The 12414-nt window shown below is 32.0% G+C and overlaps 1 protein-coding gene across 1 annotated transcript; it reads right to left on the bottom strand.

Moving 5' to 3' along the window:
- Positions 1-591: 591 nt before the first annotated feature.
- Positions 592-12309, bottom strand: LOC144844352 (ceramide transfer protein-like). Its single transcript, XM_078701221.1, has 14 exons — positions 11946-12309; positions 11271-11387; positions 10471-10560; positions 9954-10113; positions 9019-9117; positions 8465-8616; positions 8062-8154; positions 7784-7873; positions 7188-7265; positions 6663-6752; positions 5702-5834; positions 4984-5183; positions 4506-4638; positions 592-3813 (listed from the first exon to the last, which is right to left on the bottom strand). The coding sequence occupies exons 1-14, from the start codon at positions 12210-12212 to the stop codon at positions 3686-3688; spliced, it is 1830 nt and encodes a 609-aa protein (XP_078557347.1). The 5' UTR covers positions 12213-12309; the 3' UTR covers positions 592-3685.
- Between the last annotated feature and the right edge of the window lie 105 nt (positions 12310-12414).

Consider the following 12414-nt stretch of genomic DNA (forward strand, 5'->3'; position numbering starts at 1 on the left):
CCTTACGATAAAAGACACATTGTCTGGAAGGGAATGATTTAGCGGTATGTAAAATATAATGTTTATTATAATTTACTACCTTTAATAACCTTTTCATCCTGGTATATTAATCACGATTGAACGCAGATATTTCTGGCAGGTCACAGAACCAGTGTACATGTCCTCCGTGGGGGAAGATCCAGGAAGGGTTGGGGGGGGGGGGGGGAAAGATACAGGAAGGGTTGGGGAGTGTGAAATTATAAACTTTCTGATATCTAGTTTTGACTATTAATGTGTATTACATATCATATGACCTCTTCTGTCATCCAGGATCATGCCTGGATATAACCCCTGGTCTCTATTACTTTTTTGGAAGTGAACAAAAGTACTTTTGTTGGTAGCAGTTGAATTTTATCTTCATGAAACAAAGTATTATTTTGAAATCTGTAACTAATCAATATATAACCAGATACATGCCACACCTTAAATTGCAAGATATACCAAAGAGGGCAGTAGACATGCTGTAAGGTGTTCAATTTATATTTCCTGCTAAAATCAATAAAAAAAAAACAAGACATTTTTTTTCAATATTTTATTTAGTTATTATCCTGTACATATGCATTGACTTTACAATCAAATCATTTCTTGAATTGTTTAACAGTCAGTATTGATCTGTTTTCTTGTTTAGAGTTGTTTTTCACACCGCTCCCTCCCTTGTAGAAAGATAAAAGACTTGTTTCGAAAACATGACATAAATAATGTCCATTGGAATACAACTATCAAATGTGTTTGTCAAACAAATACTCCATTCTCCAACCCTCCCAATTAATATTTCAATCATAACAATAAAAACACATTTAATAAATATTATATGAAAAAGAAAAACAAATTACCACTCCCACCCTCTTAAACTTACACCCTTCCCCACACTCCCCATCAAATGCACAGTATTATCATAGAGAAAATAATTTTCTACACTGTATTAAACGTATCAACCAAATGCCAAGCAAAAATGTATTAGTATAATACCCATCCATGTAGATCTTTGGTGTTTATCAGATATGCTTTTTAGGTACAGTATATAATATATATTTCAGTAAAAGAATTCAAAGAGTAACTGTATCAAATAACAAATATATTGAGAATAATTATTTACAAGAAACAAATAAACATTATCTGGAGTATTCTAACGGCCCAAATTTTTTTTATAATTATAATTCAATTAGATTTTCCAGAAACCATACATTTTGTTCCCTTTTTCTTAAATTTGAGGGGGAAAAATAAATTTTACTGACCGCTCATTAATTTTGTTCACAATGTAAACATTATTATATCAGAATAAAATCAGTATTTAAAAGAATTCACTATTGTACCCTATCATAATATAGGATATATTTTACAGGTCATGCCCTTTTCATACTGATTAAATTAAACTTTAAATTTTTATTTAAATGTACATAAAACAATATTAATGAAAATCGAAACATTTCAAATTAAGTCTTGTATGGCAGCAACAAATTAATAAAACATAAAAAAATAAAATTTCTTTTAAATGATTGTCTATTCAAAATCATTATTTTGAAAAATGTATAAGAACATGAATACAATTAAATTTTAAATGTATTGAGTTTGGTTATAGAAATATGTCTTTTAACCTTTTTTGGTAAAAATTATAACAAATAGTTTTAAAAATTAGTATTATATAATATTTACATATTATTATACATAACTAAACTCTTCAAATGTTTACACAGTATCTGAAATGTGATCAAGTGATCACAAAATAACACGCTTCATGATCACATAATAACATGCGGCATCTCGTTATCACTAACTAACATTATAATGTTAATTATAATAAAATCTTTTAAGATCGTTTAAGATAGCAGCACGGATTATTAGACCAATATCCTTCTTTGGACTTTAGGACCACCTAAAATAATTAATTCTATTATTATTAACTATTTACTATTTTTTGGGTTTGTTATGTGAAAATAAAATCATAGAATTTTTTTGTCAGAAGGATATTATGTGTGTGGCGCAGTGTGTTGGACGTTGGATTACTGATTGTGAGATCGTGGTTCGAATCCAACTCTCGCCGCATTGCTTGTGTCCTTAGGCAAGATACTTTACTTACATTTGCCTCTCTCCACCCAGGTGTATTAAATGGATACCAGTTAGATCAAGACACAACTTTGCGCTGATTACTAGCTGCATTATGGGACTATGTTTCCATACATTTATGATCCAAATTACCAGGGTAATAATGTGCAGCGCATTGACAACTTGCTTATATGCTCTATATAAGAATGAACTATTATTATTATTATGATTCTTGTAAAACAGCAATAGGTCTATATTTACTATGATTGTGGCACAGTTTCAGTCCAATTTTCAATTACAAAACATGTGGAAAGAGAATCACAGAAACACATCAGAATAATAATAATTGTCAGCAAATTGAAAAGATATTACTTAACTTATATTAATCTTATACGAAACCACAAGACCTGAGAGTGTTCTGTGGATCGAAAATAAACAAATTAATTTTAATAGTTGATATAAAATTTGATCTAGCAAGAGATTAACATAGAAACCAGACAATGCAGAGAAAATTAATAATAAAAGAACTGAACTGAACTCATTAAATATAATAATTGATAGACTAAAATCCTATAAAAAACCAGAAGTAGGAATTCGGTTCCGACTGGAAACAAAGGAAATACATTACTGTAATCAAAAGTAATAATTGATAACAATTTAATAACTGTTTTGATTACATTTGTAAACAAAACCAGACAATTAATTGTGATTGGACAGAACTTATGAAAGTCTTAAAGGCTGGAATAAAGTACAAACAGAAGTATAAAGAAAAATCAAGTTACTACAATTATCAAATAATACTAAAATTCCCTGATAAAAAAATATATAATCTGATACTGACCTTCCTTAATTTGAATTAATCCCATTAAAATTAATCTCAAATTACCCAATTAATCCTGTCTTTGAACCCGATGGAATCCAAACCTAATCTAATCTTATCAATGCCCACCATTGCAAATCCTATTCTTTCCAAAGAAAACCTACTAATCTAGGCTTCACCTCATCACAATCTTAATGAATTAAACCAACTTCAACTAATCCCAACATTACATAATCCTAATCCAATTTCCTCCCTAATTCAAACTCTGAAACTGATAACCTATAAGTCTTGTTCACATGTCAAACCTCTCGCGATCGAGTGGCCTGTCATAGGTCACTCTCGATAGAATCCGTACTTATTCTTGTTCTCATAATGAACCGCCCGATTAACGGATTGAGAGCGACTTAAGGCATGTGAACGTGGTAATAATGGAACTGCTTTCATTGACAACTAAACAAAATCACAATATTTTAATAACAAATTATAATCTAAAGATATAAGAATAAGTTCAGTGTGGAAATCAAACTGTCATCACAATTTACTGTTTTGTTAACTAAATCATTAATTCTTAATACCAAACCAACTGGACTGGGAAAAAACAAAGCTCATTTAGTTTTTATGAATATTAATATTTCAAATTGCATATTACATTGTTTAGTTCATTTCATATTAATACAAAGTTATTATTTATGCAATACCTTAATTAATTATTTAATATCTTATTCACATTTTAGAGTTGATTTTAATCTCGTCACATTCATGTATTTCATTTGTTTTTGTACCTCACCATTTGATTTCTTTATCTTTTGTGATTTCTTGTACAAAAGCTGAGAATCGTCTAAGGAATTTTGGATACTCACGCTTATAAACAGTTCTAAGGACCGAGGCAGGAACCCATCCACCAGGATTTGCTGCAAAGATAATATTATATTATATGTTTTAACCTTTTTATGAAATGTTTGTATTTGTTCCATTTGGAACTTTTTTTGTGCTGTACTGTCTGTATTTTACCCATTTTATTGTGTTATGTACAAGCAAGACAATTTTCGAGCCTGAGTGCTTGACAAAATAATAAAACACCTGTGTGTATCCTTGGTATCTGATTGGTTAATTTCATATGGCATGTGGTATTCAGTACGTAAAACTGATAATGAATGGTGTTAATTAAAGATACTATTGCACTTTCTGCTTGTTGAGAATTTTGTTCCATGCAAGATTGATGACTAAACAGCATACCAAACTGTGGTGTGTGCTGTTTTTATACTGCGGCTAAAATCTGAGAACTGCCTTTTTAAATGTCCTACAGTCTATAGTAGCCTTGTCATTGATTAATAATTGAAGCAGCGTTTACAGAAAGAAAAAAGTTCCTATGTAGTTTTAGGGTACTTTAATAATATAATAGTCAACTCTCCCAATACCCACCTTTGGTCTGGCCAAAGATCTTCCGGAAAGTCTGGTATTAAGAATGTGTTTTTTATGGTGAAAACGAATTTAGGACCTTTTGGACCTTGAGAAAAGTCTGGCATTGGGAGAGTTTCTTGTTTTCAGAGAGTTCAGTATTGATTGGGAGAGTCGACTGTAGTAATGACAATGTAAAACTTACAATGAGCAACATAGATGATTTTGCATTTTAATTGATCCCTGGTAACAGTTGAAAGGTCATCACTTGGAGGGTCTACAAATGTCTGACAGAGCATACTAACGTTGATCGTAGCTCGAATACATCGACTGTGAGCCTGTCCATAAAAATAGAGAGGAATAAGCCATAGTTCATTATCTATTAATGGGTCACTATTTTTTATTAGGATGTCAATGATTGGCAATAGCAAATTTAATCACTGTCTTAAAGCTCCATCTAAATAATCAAACTAGTTTGATATTCCCAAATATGGTAGTGATATACCCAAATATGGTAGTGATATGACATCATCATGTCCATATATGGACACATCACATTTTTTTGTCACATAAAGTTTGATAGTGTAGACAGAGCTTTATAGGTGATAATGAATTCATATGAAAAAAAAACTGATAGACTGATAGCCCAGGATCTCATTTAGTCCAATTGCTCAAATGCTTACCTCTGGATGATCAATGGAATAATTAACAACAATGTACGATCCCTTTTCATCCGGTGATTGGCTGGTAAGATTAACTTTACGAATATGTGAAGCAAAACAAGTATCACGTTGCGTTGCCGGCCAAACACGCCTCATAAATTGGTGCGAAATGACCGTGTCGGGTGACAAAACCTCAAGCGTTTTACTTGAATCTAAAGTTGCTAAAAAAAGAATACATAGAATTATTAGAATATTTGAAATTAATTAAAATGATGCATTAAATATAGATATTACACAGTCAAATATTAAACTACCAGACACCCTTGTGCCGGGCTATGATTTTCTCTGGTATAATCCCAGCCCCCAAAGAACACAAAATTGGGCTGATTAATGGTCAGCATTTCTTCTAAAAACTCATCTGAACTGGCTAGAGAGAGGCCACAACCAGACCAAAAGTATATAGATAGTATATAGATATGCCTGTTTATGAAATCAGACATAAAGTAGGAGGTGGGATTAAGCCCAAAGTGGGATTATACCTGATATACGGTTTGTACAGTATAAATTATTGCAAGATTTATATGGAATTAATTCTGAAACACAATATTGATTGATTGATCGATTGATATCCATGTAAAATGGAAACTTATTTAAATAATTGTATCAAGTCACATGTTTGTATCAATGTAACAATTTTGTAAAATGGGTATAAAAAGAATAAGAAGTTCAGAATACTTACTGTCCCAATCCATTCTTACTCCAACATCCCAGAAATAAAAACAGAGTTCATAAGCTGTAATGTTGCGTACAGTATGGATGGCTTTGAGAGGGTCGCATACTACACCATCTTTCTCAACTTCGCATTTGTAAATCTAAAAAAATGAAATTCATAAACTAAACTAGACAAAACGACTTGTTTAACTGGCAAATAATGTCACCAGATTTTATTAGGCAAAATAATATTAAGTACTGTATAGGTAATCAGAATAACATGACAGCAGAAACTAAACCAAGGAAATTAAAATTAAGCCCCCTCAAGCCCCACGGCAGTTAAGTTACAGAACCTACTATTATATAAGATCCCATGATATTTTTTATTAGCAAAGTCCTTTATATGCACATCAGAGCCACTGTCACGCGCAGCAACTGATCTAAACTGGGCTCATTATGCAATTGGGACTGGGCCATTTTAAAGGTGTTTACCACCTGTTGGTCCCATACTTCACTAATGTTACCTGTATTTATATTTCTTTGAATGTACATCTTAGTGAGAATAAGTAAACAAGGCCACAGTTTTCAATCTTTCCTAAATGTTATTGATAGTGTATTTTACTTTGTATCTTAAATATCAATTTGTATATTCCTTCTGTATTACTTAATAACTTTGTTTTTTCCTGCTTGGAGTTACAAACTCTTTGAGTCATAGTGATTTTTGTGGCTTTTCTTTTTTATGACCTTTGTATCTGTTTGAAATTCAGATTTAAATTTCTTGAATAGTTTGAACAAAAAATGATGCAATTTCAGCGGATTATATATCCAATCATAATAGATTAACATAAAAAAAGCAACTGTAATGATAGAGATTTAACAGCACAATCTACTTGAGGTATTAAGCCAATCAGAATGCAAGAAATTGAGTATTTATAAGTGTTTTATTGGTGTTTATTGAACCATAAAGTTATGAACTAATTTCAGATTACCTTCATCTCTGGTTCAGAATGAAACAAATCCCAAGTACTCTCAATATTTTCAAACGCATACTTCAAATTTTCTTCAACCTTTTCATTACACTGTAAACAACAAGTTTATTATACAATTATGCATATGTACATTTTTTTTCTTTATACACTAAATGTCAATTTACACAGACGAGCGGTAACGGTTAAGTGGAAAACCGCGTAGCTTTTCCCACGCAGAATCTGTATCTATCCTGAGCAGAAACCGCACGTCTGTTCCGCATTTTGTGTAAATGGTCATAAGAAATAACATAGATTCTATATTTTTAATAAAGTTACCGCTCATCTGTTGTGTAATTTGGCCTTAAGTGATTAACACTATATACATTATTTTTTTAAATATTTTTTATTACACCTTATTTTATAGAGGGTGACCCAAAACAGCGTATGCTGACAATCAAGGGGCACTCTTGATAAGTGACAGTGGTCATGTAAGTGTCCCCTTAATAGGTGTTGTACTGTATATATTACATAAAGCACACGTCTCACCGTATCTAGAAGTCTGTGAGGATGTGGAGGACGGTCATCATGAATTGACATTGGTGGCAGTGATTCTTTCGAAGTTACCTGCAAAATAATTCATATTTTTTGTATATTTTTAATAGAGAAAAAATGTTTTCATTATTTCAGTAATATATTATTTATATACAAAGATACATATTAAAGCTCTGTCTACACTATCAAAAAGTGTGATGTACTGAAATATGGTACTGATATCCCCAAATATGGTAGTGATATATTGTCATCATGTCCATATATGGGCACATCACATTTTTTGTCACATAAAGTTTGATAGCGTAGACAGACATTTAGAAGCATTATTGAGAAATAAATTAAAACAATTGATGTAAGACAAATACTTGAAATTTGTGTTCAATCCCTGAATTGACTGCCAGTTAAATTAATTACATAATGTAAAAAATATTGTTGTGAAATTGCTTATGACAAACAATAGTATTATGATAAAACAATGACAATATGTTGCTGAACACAGTGAAATATGCATGTACATATTTCTACTTTTAAGTTACATATAGTATTATTAATAAAGTATTTATGTTCATTTAAGTGTGGAAATAATTTACCTTCTGGTCCTCTAATTGGTCGTTCAAGTCTAACGCTGATTCGATGGCATCAAAAAATTCCTCTTCTTTCAACTTGCTATACGGTCCTTCCTGTAAATAAAAACAAATTGTTCAACTTAAAATAATATGTCTAATTAATGCATTTTACATAAGGCCAAGCTGATTTATTTTGGTCTTGTTTGTTTATTTTTAATTATGTTGTCCCCGCGAGGGGTTTATCTAGGTAAGCAAGGCATGAAATAGACTACTGGATGTCCACAAAATTTCAAATTACTTACCTCAAAATCTGGTCCCCCTTTAATGTTCATGCCCTTCATCTTTTCAAACATTTTCTTATACTCCTCAACGGCCCGTTTTCTTCGGTCTTGTTCCTAGATATTCAACAAACAATAGTTTTACCTCGAATATCATTTAAAATTGTATGTATTTAATCCTATTAATATTCTTCTGAAAACACACAATACAGTCAACTCTCTCAATACCAGACTCTCTGAAAACTGCAAAATCTCCCAATACCAGACTTTTCTTGAGGTCCAAAGGGTCCCAAATTAATTTTTACCATTATAAATGCATTCCAAATACCAGACTTTCCAGAAAACCAGATATATTAGGCTAGCCCAAAGGTGGTTGGTATTGGGACAGTTGACTGTACTTTGCTATTTTCATCATATTTTGAATTACCTTTTCTAACCGTTTTTGCCACTGCTCTTCACGTTGACGCATAAGATCAATACAATGAGATAACGTTGCCAAGATACCACCAGTTGTTGCCTTAAAAGTGAACGCTTCACCTCGGAAGTCTATTCCCATTGAGCTAGGCTTCTGGAATTTATCTGGAAGAAAAGGCAATGTTGTATAATTTATTCAAAGAACCCTGGTCCTTGTGGAGATAAAACAGTATTTGTTATATGTTTTTAAAGTTAACATTTATAGTAAAATGGAAAACATGTAATTGCGCTGGGTGGCAGTGTGTAGCGACGCACATGTTTTTCCAAAGAACATCTTATAAAAATGAATACGCATAATGAAGAGATGGACACAGATCAAACAGGTTTTCTGCATGCCAGTTTTTGGCTGAATGGTATAGACTTGTGGAACTGGAGCCAGCAGTTTGAAACTTTATCTACCAAGAGATTTTTTTTTATCCAGCCATAAAGGAACCTCTAGATATTGATTTCCCAATGCAATGCACTCTTACATTTTCTAGCTATACATCCCTACATGACAAAACTCACCTTTTGAGGGACCATTTGTGTGTTGGTGATCATTGACTGTAGTTTTGCTAACATTTTCATTGTCAATTAATTCGTCATCTTCAAGAATATCTTCATCCACTAATTAAAAGAAAATGTCAGTACATTAAAATAAAATATTGTAAAACATCTATTAAAAATATACTGTATAAATAAATAATTGTGTAATACTGTATAACAATCACCTTAATTATAAAAAATAAACTCAAAATAAGTAAGTTAACAGAAGAAAAAAACTAAAACGATCACTTCCTTGGCAAGCTGTTTGAACGAAGTATGAAGAGAGAAAATAGGCAGAGCTATTAATACCAAATGAGATATCAAATGATCTATGAGAGCCAGTATTAAATATCTTTATTTTTAACTTTCAACATTCTTGTAACTGTAACTCTAGTTTAACCTTAATATTATTTGCAAATACCAAGTTTAATAGAGTGATGACCATATCACCATTAAAAAATATAGATTAAAAAGTGCTGGTATTAATGGGCTGTAATGCGCTGTTATGCGCAGTATCTACAAATATTAACAATACTGCTTTAGAAATTAAATATGACACCCATTATTACGCTTAATTTCCATCTTTGCAAACCCTCTTATTGTAAGAAAATAACATTGCATTTTATTGTTTGTTAGGCAGGATACTGTAGTCACATGCTCAAATCATTATGACAATAAATAGCTAGCTTGTCTTGACAAGTTAGTGAAACAGTGTGGTGATGTGAAACTTTTTTCTGTTTTCTTTTCTTTCTTCTGTTTATTAGCCCTTTTCCTGGTTTATTTAAAAATAACACTTTCTTTCTTTTTACACTTGTGTTAAACAGCGCATAGAGACTATTTGTATTTTGCGCTATACAAATTTAAAACATTAACTAGGTATAAATGGTGACATCATTTGAAAGACAACTTGAACTTACGAGGGTCCTCCAACCACTTTTTGGACAAATCCTCAGGGATGTTAGCTGTCGCTGCTTCAGCACAGTTATCAAAGTAACCTTGAAGGGTATCAACCTGACGACACAAAATATCTCGGAATGTCTCCATCTCTGCGAGTTTTTCACGCAAATTCCTGCCTTTCTAAATGAGAGAAATTATTGGAAATATTAGATTAGATTATTAAAGATTGAATTTGTTATATTATATGTATTAAAATAAGAATGTTTAGCAATTTAGCGATGAAGCCTACAGTACACAGTAGTCCTAAATTATCATAGGAGGGTGGGGGAGATGTCAAGTCGAGTGGCCGAGCAGTTAAGACAAGGGTGCCGCCGCAAACAATAGCGATACAACCGGCACAGGTTCAAGTGGTATGTGTCATCCACACCTGTCCGCAATTCAGCCCAGTAGGCTTACTGATATAACATGAAATTTAAGTACTGTATGTATCTGTATATTTATATATGGCATCACAACTATACAAAGAACTTTGAATACCTTAAATGAAGATGTTGAGATTAGGCTTCCAGAGTTCAATGACATCATTGAACCATGACGATTTAGTTTGTCTTCTTTGCTTGCTTGAGCCTATAAAAAAACACACAAAAAAAAAAAAACATTAAAATATGGTAAAGTCTGTCTACACAAAATGTACCAGCAGAAGTTGTTTGCCTGCATGAATATTATTGCGTACAAGACGTTTAGTACAGTTGTCTTTCAAAAATAATACCTCTTTTTTTGAGACTGGGTTTTGGTCACGAAATACAAAATGAGATACGTGTTCCTACATTCAATTCACATAATATTAAAAATGATATTGGATACTGTAGGTCAATATTGTATTTTCAGGTTTGTATGATGTCAAGCCACATATAGGTAAATTATTCTTATGAGATTAAACAAATTAAATTATTCCTAAGAGATTAGTATTTTTGCAGGGCACCATTCCGTTTTAATCATTTAATTCAAATATGTGTAATCTTAATATTAAAAAAGTGGAAGGCAATTTAATACAGTACACCAGTATCAAATACAACAGTCAGGGAAGAGTGAAATTATTGTTGAAGTATTATTGTATTCACTCTTCCCTGGGTATACTACACACTGTAACCCAAATAAATTGGCCATTGTGTCACAAGATTAATATTTTGTCATTAATTATGTGATCATCCAGATTATATATGATAATATTTAGCTTGTTAACCGACCCATTACCATCAAGAAAGTATTATTACATAATAATTAGTACATAATTAAAGATGATTAAACATAGCAAGATGACTTATCATTCTATGTACCTTGTGTGCCTCTATTGCATCTAACCATTTCTGCCGTATGTCTACTGATTTAGCCTTGATATACCAAATATTGTCATTTATTCCAATATCGAATCTACACTCATCAAATTCATGGGGCTGAAAAAAAGAAGCAACTTTAAACAATCAAAATACTATATACAACATATTAAACGCTGATGGATATCGTTCAAAATAATCTACAGTAGCTGTCACTTTATTCGCCTTTCACAAAACTATTTCATTTAATGATTTGTGGTATTTTCATATTTTTAGTATTTTCATATTTTTAGTATATTGTTACTATTAATCTTTTAATAATATTCATTTTTGCACTGAGCATTTTTCGTAACCTGCAGGCCAAGTCCTTTTTAATTAATGGGGTAGCCTCTGCATATTTTTGAAAACCTTGTAAAATATTTTTTTTACTGTACAAAGTGTTATTCACTGTACTACTAGACCTCTCTCTAGTCCTATACATATACTACTCTATTATTATTATTACTATAGGCCTAGGGTAGGCCTATAATTTACTATGTTATAACTATAGGGGCCAGGCCTATTTATTAGGGCCTGATTTTAGGCTATTTTAAACAACTTTTTTTATTTATTTATTTATTGATATTCGTCATTTTATACTGATTGTTTTGAATTTGGATTATTGAAATGAATACATACCTCAACATCTGCACTAGCTAAGCTAATTGATCCTCTACAACCCACATTCATGCCATTTTGTGAACGATAGTAGCTAAGCGTACCATCTCTCAAAACTACCCACCGATCCTGCCATCCGTGCAGGTAGTTAGTCCACTTGCTGAGGGTTTCTTCGAGCTCCGGTAGGCTATCCGACTCGCTGTCGAATTCGTCGTCATCCTCGTCGCTGTTAAGACTTATTTCATCGATTACCTTAGGTTCATGTTGGTACCTTGATTTTTCATGCATCTTTTGACAATTTTTTAAAATGTGTTATGTAAAGCGTTGAAGTTTTAACTCAAAATTTAAAAAACAAATTTATTTAGTGAATGAACACTCCCTTCCAACACACTCCAAAACACGATTACGGTACACACGCCACCACACGACGACGAATGGTCATGTGATGATTACGTCATTTTAGTTTGGATCGGCGCGCGCATATGAAAGG

This window comes from Antedon bifida, chromosome 6 (genome assembly GCF_963402885.1).
Source record: "Antedon bifida chromosome 6, ecAntBifi1.1, whole genome shotgun sequence".
Classification (NCBI taxonomy): domain Eukaryota; kingdom Metazoa; phylum Echinodermata; class Crinoidea; order Comatulida; family Antedonidae; genus Antedon; species Antedon bifida.